This window comes from Equus asinus, chromosome 16 (assembly GCF_041296235.1).
Source record: "Equus asinus isolate D_3611 breed Donkey chromosome 16, EquAss-T2T_v2, whole genome shotgun sequence".
NCBI lineage: Eukaryota > Metazoa > Chordata > Mammalia > Perissodactyla > Equidae > Equus > Equus asinus.
In genome coordinates, this window is record NC_091805.1 from 5,804,456 (window position 1) to 5,831,134 (window position 26,679).

Sequence of the window (26,679 nt, forward strand, 5' to 3'; positions counted from 1 at the left end):
GTGGGATTTTGGGGAAAATAACTGGGATCTGATTTTGCTTCCATTTGCATCCAGGGTCAAGAGCTTGCCACTCTGAATGATGAGAACGAATTAATTTGTCCCACATCCCGCAGTTATTTTTAAATTTATGATTCATCACAGGATGGTCATATTATTTATAGAAAAACTTCATCTTTTTTTATTGTTCCTTTTGTAAGGTTTAATCTAAAATACATCCACATGGTTCTACAATCCAACATAAGAAGATAAACAGGTCTCCCTGCCGTCCCTGTTCTCTACTTACTCTTCTCTCTCACACACACATTGGCCGTTACTTTATCAGTTTTATGTGCATTCTTCCAGAGTTTCTTTACTTAAGTAATAAGTGAATAAAAGGTATGTGTTTATATATTCTTTGGTGGTTTTTTTTGAGGAAGATTGGCCTTGAGCTGACATCTGTTGCCAATCTTCTTTTTTTTTCTCCCCAAAGCCCCAGTACATAGTTGTATACCCCAGGTGTACATCAATCTAGCTCTTCCATGTGGGACACCACCACAGCATGGCTTGATGAGCAGTGGGTAGGTCCACATGCGTGATCCGAACCCGTGAACTCCAGGCCGCTGAAGCAGAGCGCATGAACTTAACCACTCAGCCACAGGGCCCACCCCTGTGTATATATTCTTGTTTTTCCCTTTTTATTTTACTCAAAAGGTAGCATGCCATACACATTGTGTTACACCGTGCTTTTTCATTTAACAACATATCTTGGAGATCTTTTCATTCAATACATAGGGAGCTTCCATGCAAAATGGCCCAGGGCCGGGACAGCCAGGGGTCCAACAGATGAGAGCAGTTATTAGCCTGGGTTCTCAGAAGCCCAGGAGCAGCTGCTCACCCAACTGTCAGCACAGCAGCCTGGTCTCCACACTGGCATGTGTCCTACTTCTCAGAAACCATCTCAGCCCCGGAAAGGGCCCTACCCAGAGAACCAACCAACTCAGCTGATGCAACATCCTCAGTTTCCACACGACAAAGCAGGGAAGAGAGCAGAAGGGACTTGTCCAGGGTCAGACAGCGGTCAAGGCAGAACTGGAGGCTGCTGGTCTGCATTCCAGCCCCAAAGTCTCTCCATTGTACCACTTACATCACAAAAATTTAGGGATTTGTCACTATCTGCACAATTTCAAATTCCTGTGTCTAGCACTGGTCCCAACTGAGAAGGGAGCAGGCTGTGATGTGGTGGGAAGGGCGAGAGCACTAGCAGTAGAGTCAGGAGATCTGGGTTCTGGTCCTGAGCCCTCTTTGGCCCCCAGTTTCCTCATCTGTGAAATAAGAGGCTGGAACTACTGAAAATAAGAGGCTCACTGTGGTCTCTCCCAGTGCCCAGTCCTTGACCTCCACCTCCTGACCACCCTGCAGAGCGGTCTTACAGTTGTGCCCGTGCTCCTGCTATTAGTCAACCTAGAGCACTCCCTTTGCTTCTCTTCCTCCACATCCTTCAAGGTCCACCTTGACTTTTCCTGGCATCTCCCTATTCCGAAAATGCTCCCTGTGAACCAGCTGACACTCCCGCCTCACCACTGAGAACCTGCTCTCCCCTCGACCTGGCTCACTCCTCCCAAAGAGTCACACAATCGGGTCCCCCAGTCCACTCAGCTCGGAGTCTGCCCAGGTGAAGCGCCTTCCCTAACCTTCTTACCCAAACAGCACTTCCCACCCCTCTCCTGTCTCCGGGCTCTACACAGCTCTCAGCACGCAACGATGTCTAGTCTATCTCCGCCCGTGGGAACGCAAGCTCCTTGAAAGCAGGGACGTGCCTTTTCTTTTTTTTAACTTAGAACAGCACCTGACACATAATAGACACTCAATAAATATTAGCTGAATGAAAGAAACATGATTATTTCTAACAATTAAGTGGCCACAAGGCCAAGCTGCAGGCTCCACTTCTAATACTACTGCGAAGCGTTTCTCACACCCAAGCGCTTGGTCTGTGAGAAAGCCCTGCATGGAGTCCCAGTAGGAGGGAAAATAAGTCAGGGAGGGAACAACGGGCTTTGAGAGACAGATGTAGCCAGGCACCCAGGGAGGGACCTATCTGGAGTCAGTCAGACTGGTTCTACTGCGGAACTCTGCCGCTGGGCAACCTTAAGCACGTCCTCACCCTCCATAAATCACACAAACCACCTCACAGGCAGACAACGAGGATGAGGGAAAGGAGTACGTGGAAGCATCCGGTCAGGCACAGGGCATCACACCCTCCAGGTAAAGTATTACCAAAGGCCAGGAGCAGGCTCAGATTGTTCATACGGGAAGAGCTTTATTTAAAGACAAACTGTCACACACAAGTGTTTACTCTTAAAAAAATATGTGCACATACACAAATGTTTGTCTACTTATATGTATGCATATTTTGGAATAAAGCACAAGTCTAAAAGACACACAGGGACAATGAACCCGACTTACTAGAAAACTCTCGCCTGAATCCTGCTACAAACCCCACTCTGTAATGTGAACCCCTCTTGCCAGGACTTCGGACCAACAGTCCACTGATGACTAAGAAACAGAACCTTCCAGTGGAAGAAATGAACTGCAACCTCTTCTACGAGCCTCCTGAACACAGCAGGTCACCCATGGCTCCACCCACTGTCTCTGTGCTGGTTAACAACAGGAAGCCACTCAGCCTCCTCTCTAAGTTACATCTCAGACAACCACCCCCAGAACAGGGTAGCAGTACTTGTTGCATTCGATGGATAAGAAAACCAAGCCCCAGCTCCTCTAAAAAGCCAATCTTTTTTTTTTATTATTAAAGATGAGCACCTGAGCTCACATCTGTTGCCAATCTTATTTTTCTCCTCCTTCTCCCCAAAGCCCCCCAGTACATACTTGTATATTCTAGTTGTAGGTCCTTCTGGGTCTGCTGTGAGACGCTGACTCAACATGGCCTGATGAGCAGTGCCATGTCAGCACCCAGGATCCAAACCAGCAAAACCCTGGGCCACGGAAGCGGAGCACATGAACTTAACCACTCGGCCACGGGGCCAGCCCCTAAAAAGCCCGTCTTGCTATTCAGCCCACACCGATTTCTTCCTAACCTGAACACTTACAGGACTGACTGACAGGCACGCGCTTTGGTGCTAGATCTTACACCATCTCTGCAGCACGCCAAACGTCTTCCTTGTGTGGGAAGGACTGTTTCCTCTTTCTCACATATTCCCAAGAGAACTTGGCCCAGGGCTTTCTTAGCATAAGAAAGATGCTTAGAAACACCAATCTAAATTGAACATAGAATGAAATCGTAGTGACTTGTCTCATAAGCTCACAAGAAATTTAGGAACAGTGACAGACTTAGAACTCTCACTTTCTAAGTTTCAAGTTTAATTCACAGCCTCCCAAAACAATACTAATTATTCACATCACTCATATTTTAATTTTGTTTGTAGGCAAAGCTCCATGAGGCATCCATCCCCAACAAGGAGAAAGAACTGACCCACTTCCATTTTACACCCAACAATGCCCCTGAAACACTTCTCCCGCAGAACTCGTAACAGTTCATTGCTCTGATGTTGACAAGGTTGCTCCCCAAGACAACCGTATGGTCCTCAAAAGCAAGAACACCATCTAAGCCATCTTCTTTTTTCTTATCACCTGAGCCTTATCACCTAGCACTACACACAATAGCACTTAATAACCATTGGAGATTGTTAGAGGCAGAGCAGGTTAAGGAAAGAATGTTAAGAAAAAGAGCATGAGATGGCAAGACTGCTAGCCAGTGTGCCCATCTACACCCCACTAAATGTTTTATAAGAACCACGTTAATTACTAATAAGAGTGAGGATGAAGAAAAATGTATGTGAAACCCAAAACACCGATGGGGTTTGATTACACAGCAGTGAGTTCAGCTTCCATAATTAATCTATCATTCCACCTTCAAAGTACCTAGACGAATTCTGTCATTCTTAAAAACCATTATTCTTCCAAATAAACCTTTTTGAACTCTGCCTGGCACTTTCATTGGGAAAAACAAAAAGATCACTCAAATCCGACTCCTCTGCTTAAAAAAAAAAAAAAGAGTAAGAGAAAAACCTAAATCTCATCCTAATATAGCCGACAAAGTAATTTTTTCCACTATGAATAAACCTTCTTAATTATACTGAAGCATCTCAAATTGAATGTGTGTTACTGAACTTTGAAATATGCATGAATTATGCTACAACCTGGCAGATTACTTCTAGATAAATGATCATTACTCAGGAATGAAGAAATATTTTCCTTGGTCAATTTTTTCAAGTAGCTACAAGCCACTAGTCAAAGTTTCAAGTTAATGAAAATTCTACCTTTGCCAAGTCTGTAGAATACCTAACCCCATTAATTCTTCCAACTTTCCCAAGTGCAGATTGGCCTCAAGATTCTGAACCCTCTGTGCTGCCATGAGCGGCCTGGCTATTTCACATTCATTCTTGCCCCAAAGCCAGAGCGAGGGGTGCTCCTGCCAGACACTTCGAAAGGGAGGCAGAACACTGAGGAAAGACCACGGCCTCTGGAGTCAGGCTTAGGTTCAAATCCTGACTCTACTACCCACCAACAGTACGACACTGGGCAAGCTACTCAGTCTCTCTGAACCTCTACTGCCACACTGGTAAAATAGGGATAATTCCACTGTTCTAGGGCATTATGGGGACTACATTTTATTACGTACACAAAGTGACCAGCACATAACAGGGAATCAATTGATGTTAGTTTCTCTTCCCACTTTTTTCAAAGCCACAGGATACTTATTCAACACCCTCTATTAGTCAGAGCAATAGCTCTGTGTCCTACTTTGGAGCCATTCTTAGGCATGCTGGCAGCCAGGTCACAGTTCATTAAAACACTGACACATGTTCCAGGTGACCTATGCCAGTTTTTTAAAAGAAAGAGTTATTGATGAAAACACAAAACAGCTTTATAAGCAGTCACTCCTGTCCTGCCTTTGATGCAAGAACAATTTTTTACAGTCTAACTACTTTCAAAAACCTCTTCTCTTTATTCCGGCTCCCACTGGTTTGTGGGAATTGTCACTGTCATTAGAGTAAATAACCAACACATTTATTCTGAAGAAACTACTCGCCAGAAGAATCGCTAGACGGACTCTTGGGACAGAAATCCTTGGCAGAATTCTAGATTTCCATTTAGTTTGCAAAACTGTGTGAATTCTAACAAAATGGTATCAATTTTTCTCCTATGAATACGAGCTTGTTTTAGAGAAAAAACTCTTGTCTGGATTTATTTTGCTCCTCTATTCTGGATTTATTTGGCTAAACATTTGCAGAAAGAGTAAACTCTTCTATTAGTTGCTATTTATATGGTTAAGTCGCCACACAAGTGCTAAATAGCTCCTGAGGGAAAAAACCAGCTTGGGATTTAAGCCAGGTGAAAACTGTGCAAAAAACAGAGCTCAAGAGATTTGAGCCTAGCATTTTGTCTGGGTTTGAAGAATTCTGCTATTTCAGGATTTTTCGTTTCTCAAGAATGGTTCGTGACTGCTCCTATTTTGCAGTTTAATGTAAGAGTTCCCTTCCTCTGTCCTGCTGGCACAGAAGAGAAGGGCACCAGCTAGCAGGCGCTATTTTTACACTGACAGCCAGAGCTATTCTGAGCGATTTTAGGACTATCCAATACTTACGCCAAGAGAAAAGGTTAGCATGACATCAGCAAGCTAAAAAGTAAATTCTGGTTTTGGACACTTAAGAAGCACATTCTTTTTAACAACCCCCCAGTCTATCTTCTGATCGTAAATAATAATACAATTCAAAAACATAAGCCATTGAACCATAATTAGAAAGTCTTACCTTTTGCGCATCTCCTGTAAAATACGCGATGGCCAGGGTGGGCAGAATCATGAACAGAGCATTGTAATAGAGCAGACCGTACTTTCCCAGCTCCTAGGACAGGACATAATTAGCTGTTTCATTTGGCTCTAGCGGATAGAAATACTCAAGTCCATACAGAGTGTCACCCCCATTACACGCACACGCACACGCACACACACACACCCCCCTCCCCTACAAAATACACAGCAAATTAGTCAAGTCAGAAGTTTTGCAGACATTGATCACCTAAGCTTTCAAAACAAACAAAAAAGCAAACTTACAAGATTTTAAATTCATTTGAAATAAATTCCTTGAGTGCTTAAGATCAGAGAAATAAAAATGACATCAACTTGCTGCCTCAAAACAGCAAGTGGGGAAGACGTTTTTCCGAACACACACACACAGCTCTATAGACACACACCCCTGTGGCCCGTCCCTTTCCAGAATGGACTCAAGTCATCAGTCAGTCATGGGCTTTTCGGAACCATAACAGAGGCCATTTAGGAGAGACAGAAGGACAGATCCAGGCACACAGAGTCATACCTAGACCAACACAGACACAGAGCTTCCCAGTGAAGTATTTCTGACAACATGCAAGTGAGCCACAACACAGATGAAGATTACGGTATCCACAACTCCCAAAACACAGGATGACTAGTTGCGCCCTCAGCTACTGGGGAGCAACGAAGGACCACACACGTCTTGAAACACAGGGAGCCTATGAGACCGCTGGGTCCACTCTGATTCTCACATGCCTGAGACACTCAGCAGGAAGCAGAGTCGCCGAAAAAGGAGGCCAGAGTTTGGAGGAGAGAGGAGAAGGCGATACCTGACTAACTTCTGTGACTGAAAGATCACTGAAAGATGGGAAAAGTCAAACTCCTTCTCAAAAGCAGCTTCGAGAAACTAGAAACAAATACCCAACGAGAGAAAACTAGTTGATTAGGCTGTCACATAACTACATAATGAAACAGTATGCAACCACTAAAAACGTTTAATAATACCGACTGACAAGGAAATGTGTTCATGAAACAGCACTAAACAAAATATAGGTTAGGAAACACGCATCATCCCCCTTGTTTAAAGTTTTCCACAGTTGAGTGTGTCCATGTGCACACACTGAAGGACATCCGCCAGAACACTGCTTCTCACCTGACGGTAGGATTACAGACTTAGTTTTCTTCCTCTCGATTATCCATGTTTCTACTACTTCTACCATAAATCTGTTACTAGTGTGACTGCTTTGAAGTTAAAAATGCTTTAAATGCAACAGCTACGTTCAGTCTGAAATGCGGCACTAACTTTCTGCCCGATGACTCACGCTGAAAGGACGATGATTATGAGCAGTCCTGAAACTATGTATGCACTAAAACTCCGGCTTTACTAAATGCGTCTCGGTATGGCCACACTGCCTCTTAGATAAACCAAATAACCGATGGCTTCCGGCCACCACAAGCATCAGTGAAAGTGTGCCTCATCCCTAGGGCAGCAAGAAAAAAGCCAGACCAGGACAAAACAGCCTTTAACAACAGGTGCCCAGTCAGCCAGAGACAAGGGTGTTATCCAGGAAGGAGAGGATGTCCACACACACACACACACACACACCCGACAAACAGCAAAAACTTAAATGCCAAACTGTTGTTTTTCTTTTCACATTTTAACTTGTTTTGAGTACCTTTTTCCCTGCCTTCTTACACTGAGTACATGGATAAAACTTAGGTTAGGCATCGACACAAACCTGTGTTCCTGCACCGTGTTCTTCTATGGTGCTGCCCTCAACACCGTCTAATGGCCCCTGAATCATTTTTGAGCCCTTCCGTTGGACTTCTACAGTGCCCTGTTTATTTCTGACCTGTTGTTGGCTGACCTTTCAGACTACTGTGCCTCTGTGCCTCTAAACAGAATTCCAGCTTCCAATGTGTTGCTCCCAATCCATAAACTATGAAAAGCAGATCAATATGCTCAAAAGTTCCTATACGAGTCAGTCTTAAGTTACTTCTGAGTGAGGAACTATGGAGCTCTCCCGGGAATAAAATACTCAGAAACTCTCTCTGCTTTCTTCCAGGTTCTAGGATGCGCCCTAGAATGTGCGGTCCAACGCAGCGGCCACTAGCCCTCGGCTGCTCCACCTAATTACATTAAACTGCTGATTCAGCTCCTCAGTCGTGCCAGTCTCTTATCAAGTGCTCGACAGCCACGTGGGGCTAGCGGCTGCTGTTAATGGCAGCAGAGACACAGAAAATTTCCATCATCAGAGAAACTTCTATTGGACAGCACTGTTTAGATAACCGAGGCTGCCTGACAAACGAAATGTTACTATTCATACCTATTTTCCAAAGCAGCAAATGGGCTGAAGGAAAAAACAGAGTAGAACTAAGCCTCTAACTGCTCCCTTTCCTCTATTTCAAAAAGATGAAATGTTTTAATAGTAGCTTCCACTAAAATGCAATTATCTTAGAGAGCCAGCAAGGCAAATAAATGGAGAAAAAGACATGAAAGGCATATTTAAAGAAAATTTGTTGGAACCAGATCTACACTGACCCCAGCTCTTCAAGGATATTCAAAATAAAGATTCTCTGAGAATAAGGAAAGCTCCCGGGATGGCCATGCATGGTACGGTTCTTTCAGGAGAGGGCAAAGCCCCCACCGAGACGATACAAACTCGATACCAACACTACTGTTGAGTAGGGAGGGGATGATCTGAGCTCCAAGAAAGGCCCTGAGTTTCAGAAATACTGTACATACAACAGAGCACACCAAAAACCAAGCCAACAGGTTATCTGACTGAAGGGAAAACATGAGCAGGAAAATGAGATAAAGCCATGGTCAGTTACAAGACTTAAAGAAGAGATTAAAAACACACCAGCTGCTCAGGAAAAACTATGGTGCCATCTACGATAAATATCTCATGTGGGTCCTTATATAGGACACAGGATGAGAGAAAGAACAACTCCTTCTACAACGACCTGATGATATCAGAGCTGAGCGCCACAGAGCTTCTTGTGACAACGACATATGCTCACACCACAATGCAGCAAGAGCAATGTGGCTCAGGTACTCAAGCTTTCTGGTGGCCTGGCTTGATCTAAAACTAAAACTGAGTGTGTCTATATTCAAAGCATATCGCAAGCAAACAAAAGCTATCTGGAAAGCCTTTGTGAGCACACTGCAGGTTGAGGGAAAGTAGCTGCGCACACAGAGCTCATGCCTAAGAGATGGAGGCCGGGGAACTGGCGTTGCCCCGAGAGAGACAGCGACCCCAGTGCTCCCTGCTTGTAGGACAAATATGCAGTCCATCTTGTTCTGTGCCCCTTCCAACACCCACTTCTCCTCAATCGGCTCGAGAGCTTCCAGTTATCTCTCTCTTGCCCAGGCCCCTCACCAAGTCCTGTAGAACACAGCCATGAACATCATGACACTTTTCTCTCAAGAGCACTCGTTACTAACACCCCTATCTCACTCAAAGTCAACATTCACCCAATGCCTTCCAGAAAAGCCAAGAGTTAAATCCAATTGCTAATTCATTAATTGAAAAATAAAGTTTCTTACATGAGCATCAAATTACAGGCATTCTACCCTCAGAGATCCCGTCTTTCCCATCCCTTCTAAGTATTTTTCTTTATTCCTCACTTTCCCCCGATGACTTGATATTACCATTCCTAACATCAGTAACCATGTCTTAAAGAAGCTTTAAATTGCTACCTACTTTTGAATCTAATTTTTGCTTTACGTATGCACCATTTGCTGCTGTCAGGACATCGTTTATCAGAATAAAAACATATCCTTCCAGATCAAATGCCAAGTCAGAGCTGCAAAACATAAGGAACACTTTAATAACAAGTTACATTTAATGGACGTGCATTTAATTTTAGATAGGTCTGAACTACAATATTTGCAAGAACATATTGTTATCTAGGTAAGTGAACATCAGGCATTTTATCAGCTGCTGGTATTTCTTGATTCCTGGTTACAGTGTGCAATTTCATACTTAATAAGGGAGTATTCAGAAATGAGAGCACTAGCATTTAAACACAAAAATTAGCAATAACCAATCATGTCAGCTAATAGCACACTGCTCTAAATTGAGTCAGCAAACAACAAGCAGCAACCAAATTCACCATTACAATCCACCTGAAGCAGGCAGAAGGCATCAGAGGTCAATTTCACAGACAAAGAAACTGAAAGACAAAGTTGTTAACGTGATTTTCCCAAGGGTCACATAACAGGTAGGACTACCTTGCAAAGGTGGTTGGGCCACTGGGTAGCATTTCTTTTTTTTTTTTTTTTTTTGAGGAAGATGAGCCCTGAGCTAACTGCTGCCAATCCTCCTCTTTTTACTGAGGAAGGCTGGCCCTGAGCTCACATCCGTGCCCATCTTCCTCTACTTTATGTGTGGGACGCCTACCACAGCATGGCTTGCCAAGTGGTGCCATGTCCACACCCGGGATCCGAACTGGGGAACCCCAGGTCGCCGAAGCGGAATGTGTGAATTTAACTGCTGTGCCACCGGGCTGGCCCCCTGGGTGGCATTTCTGAAGTGTGGATCACGGTTAGTCCTAATCAAGATGAAGCTACAACAGTGTCGAAGCACACAGCATGAACTCAAATACTTAAATAATTGCATATGAGGTATAACTGGCAGGATTAGGGAAACTGAAGTTTTCTAGTATTTAGTGGAACACCAAGCACACGATAAGAACTTAGTAAGTTGAACAGAATAAATGAAAATCTCAGTAAAGTAAGCCCTCAGCATACTTTAGCACCCTAGCTAAAATAGCGGCCTCACATTCTGTCATTTTACAAAGACACTACACATTTGTAGCTAAACTACCACATGGAACGAGGCTTCTGAGGCGCTTCAAGCCACTGCCATTTGAGGCAGAAACAGCCTAACTAACGCACACCTGCTCTTCCAAGCAGCCTGAGGTCCCTCTAACTTCAGACTCCCTTCCTCCCAGTCTCTTTCGGAAGCAAAAGGTTCTCATTGAGACAAGGCTGGTCCAGAGAGCATTCCTCCTCAGAAACTCTCTGCAGGCCAGTTAGCCCTGAGGAACTCCTGTTGTTTGCCCCAATTTTGTATCCCACCAGCTTCAAGGAAATGCTTCAAAGACAAGCAGGGCAGCTCTAAAAAGAAAGGGAGGGGCCTCGGGTAGAATTTTCCTCCAAGGAAGCAGTGCTGCCTAGACAGATTCAGTCAGCTACACGACAAAACTCTAGTAACCAACTGTTCTAGCCTCTGTTTTTAGGAACAAAATTTCACTTGGAGATTTAGGGTGGAAGAGGACTTGACTTATAATACTTTCCCCCCACCTACACCACAGGGATATGATGAATGAGCCAATCCAATAGCACACTGAACTCCCAGACGGAAAATACACGTCCCACAGAGTTTGTGGCATTAGCGAACCCACATATGCAGGCCCTGGGAAAAGCAAAATGTTGGAGAAGGCTTCTGGGCCATCATTTTAACTTTCTCAGTCTTTGGGTATACATTTTCTCCACTCATTTTAAAACTAAAACGTAAGAACAATGGAAAAAGCTTTAATAATTTAATAGAATATCTAAGTTATGGCTTTTGTGATATATCTTAAGTGAGGCCAAATAAAGCAATTCTATTATTTACTATTCCCCAAGGCAAATAATTCCTGGTCATTTGCCTTTTATGAGACACTATTTTCTTTACCAGCATGCAAAGTAAAAGAATGCCCCGAGAGCTATGAAAGTGCAGGCTCTGGAGGCAGGCATAGGTTCAAATTCCAGCTCTGCGGTGTGCTGGCTGTGTGACCTTGAGAAAGTCTTTGAACTTAGGTTTTAGTTTCCTCAACTATAAAATAGGAAAACTATACCCATATCTTTCAGAGTTGTTGTGAAGAATACATAAATATGTGTAAAATGCTGAACATATTGTATGGCACATGGTATGTGCCCAATAAGCAGAAGATGGTAAAATAAACGCTAAATTACATGAATTTAACTTTTAAAAATACTAATAATCTCATTTTGCCTGGCTTGCTCTTAATACAACCAAAAAGATGTAGTCTTTTTTTTTTTTGGTGAGGAAGATTCACCCTAACATCTGTTGCTAATCCTCCTCTTTTTTCACTTGAGGAAGATTAGCCCTGAGCTAACATCTGTGCCAATCTTCCTCTACTTTGTATGTGCAATGCCTCCAAAGCATGGCTGATGAGCAGAGTAGGTCCACACCCAGGATGCAAAACCATGAACCCAGGCCACCAAAGCAGAGCATGCAGAACTTTAACCACTCGGCCACTGGGCTGGCCCCCAAGATTTAGCTTTTTGAAGAGCCTTTTGGATGCTTTTCAAGACATGATTCTTATCCAGCCTATAAAAAATTCTCTTTATTGGTAATTGGTCATTTATTATGAATAACTATTGATACTTTCTAATGTGCTCTCATAGGTTTTACACAGGCCCACATCTTACCTGGCAGCTACGAAAGCTCCAATAATCATTGCAAATACAGTCATCTTGATACCCCAAGAAAAAGTCTTCCTACAAAATAAAACAATTAATATATAAATGTGACTTCAGTTATTCACAGACTCACTTTAGAACACAAGCAAAAAACATATGATGTTTTCTTTAATAAACCTATAAACAATCATGTTTCCGAGGAATGGATAATGTTTAGAAGGAACTGGAAAAACGTTTCCAAGAGATTGGATGTTTAAAAGAACCCCTTTGAGCTGGAGACATGAACAGACATTTCTCCAAAGAAGATATACGGATGGCCAATAGGCACATGAAAAGATGCTCATCATCGCTGATCATCAGGGAAATGCAAATCAAAACTACACTAAGATATCACCTTACACCCGTTAGAATGACAAAATATCTAAAACTAATAGCAACAAATGTTGGAGAGGTTGCGGAGAAAAAGGAACCCTCATACACTGCTGGTGGGAATACAAACTGGTGCAGCCACTATGGAAAACAGTATGGAGATTCCTCAAAAAACTAAAAATAGAACTACCATACGATCCAGCCATCCCACTACTGGGTATTTATCCAAAGAGCTTGAAGTCAGCAATCCCAAAAGTCCTATGCACCCCAATGTTTACTGCAGCACTGTTGACAATAGCCAAGACATGGAAGCAACCTAAGTGCCCATCAACAGACGAATGGATAAAGAAGATGTGGTACATATATACAATGGAATACTACTCAGCTGCAAAACAGAACAAAATCATTCCATTTGCAATAACATGGATGGACCTTGAGAGAATTACGTTAAGTGAAATAAGCCAGCGAGAGAAAGATAATCTGTGTATGACTCCACTCATATGAGGAATTTAAAATTATGGACTAAGAACAGTTTAGTGGATACCAGGGGAAAGGTGGGGTGGGGGGTGGGCACAAAGGGTGAAGTGGTGCACCTACAACACGAATGACAAACATTAATGTACAACTGAAATTTCACAAGATTGTAACCTATCAATAACTCAATTAAAGAAAAAAAGAACCCCTTTGATGAAGCAAAAACTTATTTTGTTATATAAATAAGCATACTCATTTTTTTCTTATTCTTCTCATTTGTGATTATTAATGCATTTGAACTTTTCAAATCAGAATTTCTTTAAGTAGAAAAGGGTCTCACATGTTCGTGATAAAAGCAGCCAAGACGTGAACACTATTGAAAACCTATGCTGGTGCTTCTGACCCGGCTGCACCCAGCGGCAGCAGTAGGTATACGAATTCTGGAAAGTACATCTTACGTTCAGACAGGTTTCCTTCGTAACATTCCCAATTACTGCTCCCATAAACTATCAATTCCTACAGCAAAGGAAGAAAGTCGCCTAAACGTCTCAAAAGATAAAGTAGAAACAAGACAAATAATTTTAATATCTCATGTATGCTGGGCAGCTTTTCAAAGTGACTAAAGTTGGTTAAAGACTGGATATATTAGAAATTTAGCTCACTTGAGTAAAACTCCTTCAGCAAACATTGTAAACAGGATGGAGAACCTTCTCAGAACTGTAAACATTGGCAAGCTGCAAAAAAAGAGAAACAGGTAATTGGGTGAAACAAAGTTTAACATTTTATTTTTTTTAAACTAAGTTTCTCCAAACTAGTATTTTAAAATAATGCTAATCTCTTCCTTCCATTACGGAAATTCCATGCTGATTAAACTGTGATTAAATTAAACCTTTATTTCTCTCTACAAATAATTCTTATTTGAAAGCCTGATGGGGTTGCTTTTATAAAACTACTAGAGATGAGGACACCAAACTAACTATAAAATGGTAGAGATCACACATTTATTATCAAAGACTACTAAGAGCAACTTTTCAATTTTAGTCTGCGTGTCAGGTAAACACCCTGAACAGTAACCTTGCTAGTCTTTAAGAGAATAAGACGTCTTCCTCCTTTCTTTCCTAGACTCACCTCCCTTTCCAGCCCTCAACCCTCCAAACCACATCTACGATAATCTCCCCCAAGAAACATCCCTTGGTTGTCCTTTTGTGGAAGTAATTTTGTCTTCCTCTAAAGTTTCAGAGCATTTTGCTTGCACTAATCCAACAGACAGCCTCTTGCCATACAGTCATTTGTGAATAAATCTCATCTCACTCCGAAGTGCCTTATACTGGGAATCAGAGATAGGGTGTGAACGGATGGATGGATGGACGGATGGATGACAAAGTATGAAAAAGAGCGAACTCCAGACAAGCAGCACTTCGCAGCAGGCCTGCATTTCCTTCCGACCGGGTAATGAGATGGAAAAGGATGCCCCCACCCATGATAAATCTGACCTCCAGGACACCCTCCCCAGAGATTCACCGTGGCCATTCACTCAGGTTTCTGGGGTCTGAAGAAAGAGGAAATGAAAATCTCTCTGCCTCTGATCCTTAGAGAGCTCCTCCTTCTGTTTTACAATCATCCAATATAGCAGGGGCTTAGCTCATATGCAAGGGGTGAAGCCATGGGTTTCTGTTAAGTAGTTTCCCTATGTGTATAATTTTAATATCACAGACACCCAATATATACTCCACTCCTTAAGTGGAGAAGTCAAGAACTGGGAGGTTAGAGGATAACAAGACAGTGCTGTCACGGGCTAGAGAACTACTGCCTCTTTCTAAAAGCGACTATGCCGCCTCTGCAGTTATCCGGCCCGGGGAAAGTATTAATCATACTTGAATTAGGGCTCCATCTAATATTATTTTAACTACCTCAAGGTAAAAGAAAAACCAGCAAACTTCTCATATCCATCCTCTTATTTGGCTTGAGGAATTTGCCTAAAATATAATATTTATGAAGTGTGCCAAAGAATTGAAATCCCAAAAGCCGAGCATACATCCTCCACTATTGCAGGTCTGGAAAAATAATGAAAATCTCCCAGCACAGATTTTATAACATTTTAAGACTTCCATCATCAAAGTGAGTGAAAAAACCCCAAAACAAACAAAAACTCCTCTTTCTCTTCAAACTTAAAGAACTTAAACAGAAGCCTTTGGTGTGATCTTCATTATTTAATAACAGAAACTTTCCAGTCCTTTCATTTTTTTCCAGAATCAATAACAACGTGTTAAATATTTAACATTCAATTACAATTTTAGGAATACATTATATTAACCTCACTAGTAAAATAAAGTTATCCATACTTCAGTTTCTTTGTGCTGAACAGTCCCGTGATTTGGTTCCCAAAATATAGTAGAGGTAGTGGAAACGTCTAGAAAATTTAAAAAGGGATAACAAAACTCAATAATAAAGATAGCTAAAACAAGGTCCTGTCAAACAGAAACAGTTTTGTTTATATGATCAAATTCTTTCCACTTAAAACATAAGGTTAGTTCTCATACACAATTGTGGTCCCCATGAAGCACCCACACAACATTATTCCTGGATAAACAGCACTACTACAGTAGAACGAGAGAGGAAAGAATGGACAAGGGGAAAAGAAACAGAAATATGAGTATGATCCAACCATAGGGCACAGAAGCATCCTTTGCTTTAAAACATGACAACACATTAGCCCACCAGCAAAAGGAAAGGCATTTCATCCTCACGCAGAGACAAGCAGAGGCAGACAGAAGAAGAAGATAAACCCCCAGAACAGTGAATGAATGCAGCCTACACCAGCCAAATTAGACAGATGCAGAAGATGCAAAACCGTCGTACTCCCAACAAGTGTTCATTAATTAAAACAGAACACAAGATTTGTAGGGGCTTTTTTCCTTAACTTTAAAGAGATTGTGAGACTTTTTTTTAAATACACGTTACTACTTTTACTCTTCACCCTCATTATACCCACTCTGGATTGGGCGATTTCAAGGCTGCAATTTTTAAATATGCAAAAAAATATACATAGTGACTTCTTTTCAGAAAATAAAGTATTACTTTAATTTTTTTTACCTTTCGAGGTACATTTCTATCAAGGTCAGGAAACTTGACCACTCTGAGCGCCTTTCCCACCCAGAGGACTGCCACTGTGGCCACCATCTGTAAACAGAGCACACAGATGCACTGTTCTACACAGAAAGACACACACACAAGTTCTAACGACACAAACCACGTAATGCTGAAGATTCCAACTAACCTGGCCAAGTCCAACACACAGGGAGGAGGGAAACCTACAGAAACGGGAGAGAGAAAAAAAAACAGAGGGTCAGAAAAACCCCAACGCAGCTCTGTGAATTCAATCTGCACATCGACAACCTTAAAGCGCATTCTGATACAAAACACACTATCTGCCCCTTATCCAAAGGGAAACGGGGGAGAAAAGTCCCCGCCGGGGCCAGGCAACCCTTCTGATTTTGCAGCCTCGGGCGCCCACTTGTCTCATCCGGTGCGATCCCGCGGCTGCAGCTGGCTGCCTGCAACGGATCTTTCAAGAAGTAAAGGCAAAGGTTGCTCTAACGGTTTCCCCCCTCTAATCGGGGTCCCAGTGACAGCGGCGGACCCCTCCCACGGGGGCTGCGGCACTCGCCGGCCCCGGAGGCCAGCCCCGGCCCGGGGTGCGGAGCCGGAGGCGCCCGCCCCTGCCCGCCCCGCCCGGCGCGCACGGGGCTCAGCGCGCCCCGCACCCGCGCCCCGCCGCCCAGGGCCCGCTCCGCGCGCACGCCCCGCGCCCGCCCGCGCCCCCGGCCCCGCCGCCAACTCCGTCCCGCCCCAGCTCCGCGGCCGAAGTCCGGGCGCTCGCCCCGCCCGCGCCCGCCGCCCGCCGCCCGCCGCCGCGGCCTACCTGTAGCTGGTGAGCACGCTCTTGTTGACCACGACGATGAGGAAGGAGCTCACGCCGTAGAAGGCGGCGGCCAGCAGCTTCAGCAGCACGGTCAGCGGCTCGGCCGGCGCCATGCCCAGCGCCTCCTCATGTCGGCGCGCGGAGGGCCGCGCGGGGGCTTCTCCTTTCACCCGGGCATGCTGACGTCTGTGGACTTCCGCCATGGCTGCGGCGGCGGCGGCGGCGGCGGCGAGGGGCGGCGGGCCGGCGGGGGGCGCGGGCGGCGGCGGCGCTGCGGGGGACGCGCGGGGCCGCTGCACTGGGCCGACTGCACGCTGGCCGCCCGAACCCGCACGGCCGCCGCCGGTCCCCGCCCGTCCCCGCCCCGGAGTCGGAGCGCCAGGGTTCACGCCCCGGGGACTTTGCTCGGGCGGGGTGCACCGCGGGGTCAGGGGGCGGGACGGCGCCCGCCCGGCCGGGCCGGGGGCGAGGGCGGCAGCGGGGCGGCGCGCCCCCCGGTGCGGGGCGGAGCGGGCAGGCCGCGGGGCAGCGGCCGGGGAGGGCGCGCTCGGGGCGGCGGAGCGGCGCGGAGCCACGGCGCCGCAGAGCGCCTGCGCACGGGCCGCGCGGGGTCCCCGGCGGCCGCCGGGCTGCGGGGCTGGGGGCTGGAAGCCGTATTCTCCAGACAACTCCCGCAAGCGCAGGACAGACCCCCGAGCGCGCGGTGACAGGTGGCAGGCTGAGCAGATAAGACGGTGTGTGCGTTAAGACTCATTTTGAGCGCTCTTTTGGTCTCTCTTGCAGAGGGGCAAAGCCCTTCAAAAGTATCAGATGTGGGTCAAAAGTAAACACTCAACGAACATTTCATTCTGCGATGCCCAGGCTCCTTACACTTTCTGAACCCAGGAACGCCAAGCAATACTTTCTTTGCAGATCAAGGGAGAATTTTTTAAGAAAAATGTTGACGTATCCTAAAAAGTAGAAAGATGATCAAGCAGCTTGGGGATTGGTGAAAGAGCAAGGTGTTGGGAGCTAAGTTCCAATTCTAGGATTCCTAGAAAGGCCCCCTCACCAGCTATGCGCTCTTGGCCATTTAGTTGACCTCTCTGGGCCTGTATTTCCTCATCTCTATGAGTGTAAAGCTACCACAGAGCTAGTTTTCGGTAAACAGTAGCCGTTATTATGTAACAGAAATGAATCATTACTATCACCTTAAGCAAAGAAATGACATCTAATTTTAATGTCAGGAAAGAAAAAGAACTTTGAATTATTTCTGTAAATATTTTGTCCGCATCCCCTTTACTTCTTTTTTTCCGTACTTTTAAATTGTGGTAAAATATGCATAATATAAAATGTACCATTTTAACACCTTTTGAGCACTCAATTCAGTGGCATTAAGTACATTCACATTGTTGTGCAACTCTCACCACTACCCATCTCCCGAGCTTTTTCATCGTCTCAAACTGAAATTATAACCACTAAACAGTAATTCCTTGTTCCTCCCTCCCGCCCCCCATCCTCTAGTAGCCTCCATTCTAGTCTCTGTGAATTTGACTATTCTCGGTTCCTCATATAAGTAGAATCATATAATGTTTATCCTTTTGTGTCTGACCTTTATTTCATTTAGCCTGATGTTTTCAAGGTTCATCCATGCGTAGCATGTGTCCGAATTTCCTTCCTTTTCAAGGCTGGATAATATTCCATTATATCTATATCTTTTCATCAGTGTCTTTTGACTTATTCTGCGAACACCTGTGCTCTTTGAATGTTCCTTGGGAAAAACTGGCCCACAGGATGAAATTCGTAATGTGGCCCGCAGGGCTTTGGGTGATGTGGCTCCCGCCCCCGTCTCAAGAGGCACTGCTCGCATGTCCATCCGTAAGCTGCAGCTCAAGCTGACTATGCCCTCTCCTGAAGAACACTGTGGTTCCTGTGTCTTTCCTTCTGTCTTTGCTCCCATTATTCCCTCCATCTAGGATGTTTTCTCTTGCTCCCCTCCCGAAAGAACTCTCACATTTCCTTCAGTATTTAGGCAAAACACTCCCGCCTCCCTGGGCACCTGCCTTCAACCTACCTCTCCCTGCCCTCCACAAAACTGACATCTCTCCTTTGTGCCCCTCCCACCCCATCTTTGTGCATCCCCTTTATAGAGGCTCTGGAATTACATGTTTATGTGTCATCTGTTCCAGTGGACAGTGAGCTCCCTGAGGACCGGGAGAGGCGGGGACACCCAGCACAGTTTAGATATTTTTGCTGAATGAGTCAATGAACAGTACACCTTTTTAACAATGAAGAAAATGGCCTAATTTCTTCCTTAAGTGCTAGCAGTGGAAGAAAAATAACTAGAAAACTATATTTCAGAAACATCCTTTGTGAAAAAAATTATTATAACATCCCTAATAACAAAAGCGAACAAGCAAAGAAGACTTGTATCACCTCAATATCTTCCCCTCCTCCTCTCCCACCCCAACCCGCTCTTTTTTTTTTTAAAGATTTTATTTTTTTCCTTTTTCTCCCCAAAGCCCCCCAGTACGTAGTTTATTCTTCGTTGTGGGTCCTTCTAGTTGTGGCATGTGGGATGCTGCCTCAGCGTGGTCTGATGAGCAGTGCCATGTCCGCGCCCAGGATTCGAACCAATGAAACACTGGGCCGCCTGCAGCGGAGCGCGCGAACTTAACCACTCGGCCACGGGGCCAGCCCTCCCCAACCCAGTCTTAGGGAAAGCACTGCTAACAGTTGGGAGGCTGTGCTTAGAGCTACCTCCTGTGCATGTGCGAATACATACGTCCATGCACACGTGCATACATATGCATATACATGAACACGCACATATATTTTGATACATTTTTTAACATCCATGGAAAGAACCAGATAACAACACCAATTCTCAAGCCAGACACTGACTCTGACACTGACAAGTTTTGTGCCCTTGGACAAGTTACTTGACATTCCTCTGCTTCAGTTTCCTTATCTGTGAAGTGGAGATAACAACAGTACTCACCTCCCCGGGGGTGCTGAGAAGTAATGAGTTAACACGGGTAAAGTGCTTAGAACATAGTACACACTTTACAAGTATTTGCAAGAAGAATAATTACCGTTATGATCATGCAGCCTTTCTCTTTTCGCTTACTATGTCTTGAAGGCCTTTCTGTGGCAGTATGCAAACCCTACCTCATTCTTTTTAATGGCTGCAGAGAATTCCCTCAGCGGATGTATCACCGTTCACGTGACCCTTCCTAGGAACATGTGCGTCGTTACCAGCTTTCAGCTTATAAACGATGCAGCTTTATTCTTGTCCATTCAACTTTGTACACGTATAAATTTCTAGGAGCAGAATTGCTTAATTAAAGGCTACGTTTGGGTCTTTTTTGATTAATAGAATTGACAAATTGATCCCCAAAGAGCTCCTGCCAGTTTTTGTTCCCACTAGCATTGCATGAAAATGACACCTTCTTATATAAAGCCAGATGGTGACGATGGAGACCAATGAAAGAGGCCAGACAGTAGTTCCAGGATGACCCCACGGAGTGGGAAATGCCGGGACAGACCTGCAGAAAGTCGACCTGAAATGAAATGAACATAAATCTCCCAAAAGTACAGATCGAAGCAACCACTGTTGTTTTTCTCAGCATGATCGTGTTACTTGTTAACAAGTATTTGTCCAGATCAACCACCGACAGGCCAAGAACTGTGTTGGATTTCTCAACATCAGTAATGATTTGTGGACCTTCTGTAAAATGCTGTCGAGTCCGATGGAATCAAGCCTTTGCCTTAGGCGCCCATGAAGCTGTGCTAGGCGCCCCCACTCTAGTAGGGTTTTTATTAGAGGCATTTAGATTTTTAGGTACTTGTAGGTATTTTAGTACTCAGACCTGTTTCCTAACCTCAGTAACATTAATTGCAGAATTATATATGGGGGATTTATACATTGTTTGATAAATTGAATAAAGATTAAAACATATCTTAAAAAGTTATATAAGATTGGAAAGACTGGATTTCCCCATTGATCCTTTCTCCCCAAAGCACCCGAAGTGACCTAAAAAACATCACGCCTCTGCTCAAAACTGTCCAATCACTTCCCATCTTTCTCTGAATAAAATTCAAAACCTTACAGTGGCCCTTAGGCCTTGCGTGATCTGGCCTCTTGTTCCTTTTGTGATTCCTTCCTCCGTCCCGTTCCACTCCACCTCTCTCCACTCAGCCATGGTGGCCTCTTGGCTCTTCTTAGAACACTCAAAGCACACTACACCTCAGGACCTTTGCACTGATTTCTGGCAAAGGTACACAATTTCAATGGAGAAAGGATAGTCTTTTCAATAAACAGTGCTGGAACAATTGGATGTCCATGGGCAAAAAAAAAAAAAAGAATTTCAACACATACCATGCACCTTATAAAAAAATTAACCCAAAGTAGATCACAGTTTTAAGTGTAAAACCAGAAGACTTCTGGGAGAAAATCTACGTGACCCAAGTTTCGCAACGAGTTTATTCTTATTATTATTGTACTAAAAAACACGTGACATGAAATGTACCCTCTGAACAAATTAAGTCTACGGTAAAGTAGGTTTAACTATCTCCGCACGTTGCTGTACAGCAGATCTCTAGAACTTTTCCGTCTTGCATGACTAAAACTCTAGACCCTTTGAGCAGAAGCTCATCATCCTCTCTCTCCAGCCCCCCGGCACCACTCTTCTGCTTCTGCTTCTCTGAGGTTGTCTACTTTACAGACCTCATGCGAGTGGAATCACGCAGTATTTGTCCTTCTGTGACTGGCTTATTTTACTTGGCATAATGTCCAAATTTCATCCGTTTTGTCAAAGATGACAGGATTTCCTTCTTTTAAAAGGCTGAATGATATTCCACTGTATGCATGTATCCCACATTTTCTGTATCCATTCATCTCCTGAAGGACGCTTAGGTTGTTTCTATATCTTGGCTATTGTGAATAATGCTGCAATGAACACAGGAGGGCAAATATCTCTTCGAAATCCTGTTTTCGATTCTTTTGGATATATACCCACAAGTGGAATTGCTGGGTCATATGGGAGTTCTTTTTTTAATTTTTTGAAGAATCTCCTTGCTGTTTTCCATAGTGGCTGCACCAATTTACAATCACACCAACAGTGCACAAGTGTTCCAGTTTCTCCCGTCCTCACCAACATTTGTTATTTTCTGTTTTCCAATGACCATCCTAACAGGTGTGAGGAGATATCGCATTGTGGTTTTGATTTGCGTTTCCCTGATGTTGAGCATCTTTTCATATACCTGCTAGCCATTTGTACATCTTCTTTGTAGAAATGTCTGTTCAAGTCCTTTGCCCATTTAAATCAGGTTGTTTGTTTTTTTGCTATTGAGTGGTAGGAGTTCCTTACATATTTTGGATATTAACCTTTTATCAGATATGTGCTTTGCAAATATTTTCTCCCATTCCACAGGTTGCCTTTCCACACTGTTGGTTGTTTCCTTTGCTGTGCAGAAGCTTTTAGTTTGATGAAGTCCCACTTGTCTATTCTTGCTTCTGTTGCCTGTGCTTTTGGTGTCATCTCCAAGAAATCATTGCCAAGACCAATGTTATAAAGCTTTTCTCCTCTGTTTTCTTCTAAGAATCTAACAGTTTCTGGACTTACATTTAAGTCTTTAATCCATTTTGAGTTGATTTTTCTATGTGGCGTAATATAAGGGACTAGTTTTACTCTTTTGCATATGGATGTCCAGTTTTCCTAGCACCATTTGTTGAAGAGACTATCCTTTCTGCATTGTGTAGTCTTGGCACCACTGTTGAAGATCATCTGACCATATACACACGGATTTATTTCTGGGCTCTCTATTCTGTCCCATTGGTCTATGTGTCTTTATGTCAGTCTCATACTGTTTTGATTACTGTAGCTTTGTAATACGTTTTGAAGTCAGGAAGTGTGAAGCCTCCAGCGTTCTTTCTCAAGATCGCTTCGGCTATTCGGACTCCTTTGTGGTTCTACATGAATTTTAGAATTGTTTTTTCTATTTCTGAAAAAAATGCCATGGGATTTTGATAGGGATTGCATTGAATCTGTAGATTGCTTTGGGTAGCATGCACGTTGTAAGATGGCCATTTTAACAACATGAAGCCTTCCAATCCTCTTCCATGGATTTGTGTCTTCTTTAATTTCTTTCGGTAATGTTTTGCAGTTTTCAGTGTACATGTCTTTTGCCTCCTAGGTTAACTTTATTACTAAATATTTTATTCTTTTTGATGTTATTGTCATGTTGTTAACATGAACTCTCGATATGATGCAATCAGGAGGACACTTCTGTGGTACCCTTCATAACCCATAACCCTAGTCAAACCATAAGAAAACATCAGACAAACCCAAGTTGAGGACTTTCTACAAAATACTTGACCAGCACTCTCCAAAACTCTCGAGATCATAAAAAACAAGCAAACACTTAAAACCATCACAAATCCGAGGATGTTTAGGAGACAGGATGAAGAAATACAACGTGGTATCCTGAATTGGATGCTGGAACAGAACAAGGACGTTGTGGAAAAACTGGTGAAATTCAAATACAGTCTTAGTTTGTGTTCTGGGTTTTGTTTGAAGTGTCTTCTTTGACCAACCTATCTAAAATGTCATAACTTCCCAGCCTCTCTTCTCTAACGCGACCTTATCTTTCCTCTTTGCTTTGCCACTTCTTGACTGTTTATTTTCTGTCTCCTCCCAACAAAATATTAGCTCTGTCAGCAGAGGTGGATCCAAGTTTTATGAGACCTGAAGCTTTTGTGAGCCCTCTTTAAGAAAAAAATGCAAAATTAAGAATGTAAAATGAGGTACGAAAATGGATATCTACTTAAGAAATCAGAACTAAGAAATTTTTAAAATCTGACAAATAGCAGAATATTAATATGATAATATTTTTATTAAGTGCCTGTCATTTCTATAATTTTCGCTAATTTTTGGCTGAATATTTCTTTGACTGCTTCTGTCTGTGATAATCTTGTAATGTATTTTTGATAGATAATGGAAAAATAATTCAGTCTTTCTTCTAGCATGGTTTGACCAGTTTGTTTTGATTATTGATAAATGGGATTTACAAAACATTCATCCTCACATCCAGAAAAAGTCACTGTAGTACTGCTACAAATATGTGCCCTACAAGCACAGAAATTCTAAGTTATACTTGGCATGATTCCCATAAAAACAGAAAAAACATTATTGAGACAACAAGAGAGAACTTCTGTTTTGACTAAGTGTTGATCAGACCCAAATTCTCTGCTAATAACTGTACTTGTCTGATAATTGGAGGAAGGTTTCATGGATGGCTTCAGACTCTGTATGTTTCAGATCTTGTTTCCCTTCATCAGGCCACGAACTTTCAGAACCAGCCACTGTGGACACATTTTCTTTCATGATGTGTCCTTTGGACCTGTAACTTTGGGTCACATGGTAGATAAAGGAGCACAGTAGACCGTAGGAGTATTCTTTGAAGCCATTCCCACACCGAAACAACTAAATAACTTTATACAGAAGTGACTGCTAAGGGCCGGCCCTGTGGCGCAGCGGTTAAGTTCCCAAGTTCTGCTTCGGCGGCCCAGGGTTCGCCGGTTCGGATCCCAGGTGCAGATGTGGCACTGCTTGACAAGCCATGCTGTGGCAGGCGTCCCACATATAAAGGAGAGGAAGATGGGCACGGATGTTAGCTCAGGGCCAGTCTTCCTCAGCAAAAAGGGGAGGATTGGCAGCAGTTAGCTCAGGGCTAATCTTCCTCCAATAAATAAAATAAAAAGAAAAAAAAAGTGACTGCATACCTTCTATATACATCCTACTAAACCAGATATATTCCTAACTCAATTCCTCCTTAGAGGGATTCCAAAAATACCTTCTGTCACTCAGATGTTATCTGATAGGAGTGGAAGTATGATGGTGGAAAATTGGAGTGGGAAGAGACAGCATTCTTAAGCAGTTGCAGCTAACATATCTTACTTCTGCAAATTTTATAAAGTAAATAAACTGGGTGAATATATTTCTAGGGCCCCTTTTGAGGCGTTAGAAAAAGTTCATACAAGTGAGGACCATGAAACTTAAGTTTCATTAGCTTCATGGTCCATGTCCATAAGAGTGGAGGACTGTTTTTGGCTCACAGCTGAATTCTTGGTACCTAGAACAGTGCCTTATATAAAGTAAGCGTACAATACACATATGTTAAAAGAGAAGAAGGAAGGGAGAGAGAGAGAGGAGAAATAGACTAGTCCTTTGGATAATTTGGATTACAGAAGCATAATATGGCTTATCCACACTTGGCAGAAAAGAACTATCATCAGAGTTATTTCCAAGGAAGGACAACGCATTCAGCCAAATGAGGTAGTCCGGATCCTAAATCACTCCACATATTAAGACAACATGTCAGTGCAAGGACGTAATGGGCCTATTTGGACTCAGAAGTAGGTGGAACTATGAGAAGGCTCGGGAGAGGGAGGTCCTGGAGAGAAACTTGCATAGAGTCAAAAGAGGAAACTAAAGTTAAAATGGAGGGTTTACATACATATATACATCCAAACAGGCATCTCTAAGAAATGTTGAGGTACCACAGTCTTCCAAAGACTCTGGAAAGGCCAGTGTTGTTGATGCATAACATGGCGGTGTGTTCACATTGCCTCATCAATTCTACTTACGGTTGATATTCAGTAGCAGCACACCAGTATGGTCACTCTGTAGTTAGAATACAGGAATATTTCCATAAACACTGATAAACAGTAACTTCCTCAGGTCCTCTGAGATTTGACCTACTGCCATGGTCACCCCAGCTCCTGCTCTGGAATCCCCCAGACCTCCCCACAAACCAGCAACAAAAGCAGTAAGTCTAGGAGTGACATCTTGCTTCAGCCAGAAGTTTGATTGGCCGATGCCTGTACTGTGCCCATTATTAAATCTTTTGCATATGATCCCTGTTTCTCCTAAGCAGTCAACATAGCTGCATAGGAGAAATCATGAAGTGGGAGGAGGCCTCATCTCACCCTCCTGGTACCCTGCGGGTTAGCCTAAGAATAGAGCCATACAAGCTTATTGCTTAGATTGATGCTTTCCCTAGAGCTGAGCTTTCCCAGGGTGGAGCATTGGACGAGTACTCAGCCTCTCCATCAAATTATATGAGGGTGTAAGCCAAGTCTGTTCTAGTCACTGTTACAGTTCCAGGAGCTAGCACAGTGATGGCACATAGTAAGTACTCAATAAACATGTTTGGATTAAAAGTTGAACAGTAAAGAAGAAGAAGGTAGAATCTTAAAGATCTAAACCTGGAAAGATCATCTAAAATCTTGGGGGAAAAATCATTAGAAGTTTTCCCTGGTATGCAGGTGGGGGATCTGAGGCTGCATAGGTTGAAACCCTTGCCCAGTCAACCATATGAGTCTTTTTATTTTAAGATTTTATTTTTCCTTTTTCTCCCCAAAGCCCCCCGGTACATAGTTGCATATTTTTAGTTGTGGGTCCTTCTAGTTGTGGCATGTGGGACACCACCTCAGCATGGCCTGATGATCGAGCAGTGCCATGTCCGTGCCCAGGATCCGAACCGGCGAAACCCTGGGCTGATGAAGCAGAACGTGTGAACTTAACCACTCGGCCCCCATGTGAGTCATTAATAGAACCAGTTGCAGAACCCTGGCCTCTTGTTTCTCCATGCCATGTTCTTTTCACT

The 26,679-nt window shown here is 43.6% G+C and overlaps 1 protein-coding gene across 1 annotated transcript in view; it reads right to left on the reverse strand.

Annotated features, from left to right (window-relative positions):
* Positions 1-17,578, reverse strand: part of SLC35D1 (solute carrier family 35 member D1) — a 52,919-nt gene extending 35,341 nt beyond the window's left edge. The window contains exons 1-8 of the mRNA XM_044749049.2: positions 17,029-17,578; positions 16,384-16,417; positions 16,200-16,286; positions 15,449-15,516; positions 13,769-13,840; positions 12,273-12,341; positions 9,535-9,637; positions 5,808-5,900 (exon numbers count right to left, since the gene is read on the reverse strand). Of these exons, the coding sequence (XP_044604984.1) occupies positions 5,808-5,900; positions 9,535-9,637; positions 12,273-12,341; positions 13,769-13,840; positions 15,449-15,516; positions 16,200-16,286; positions 16,384-16,417; positions 17,029-17,231 (729 nt within the window). The 5' untranslated portion in view covers positions 17,232-17,578. The remainder of the gene's footprint in view (positions 1-5,807; positions 5,901-9,534; positions 9,638-12,272; positions 12,342-13,768; positions 13,841-15,448; positions 15,517-16,199; positions 16,287-16,383; positions 16,418-17,028) is intronic.
* Between the last annotated feature and the right edge of the window lie 9,101 nt (positions 17,579-26,679).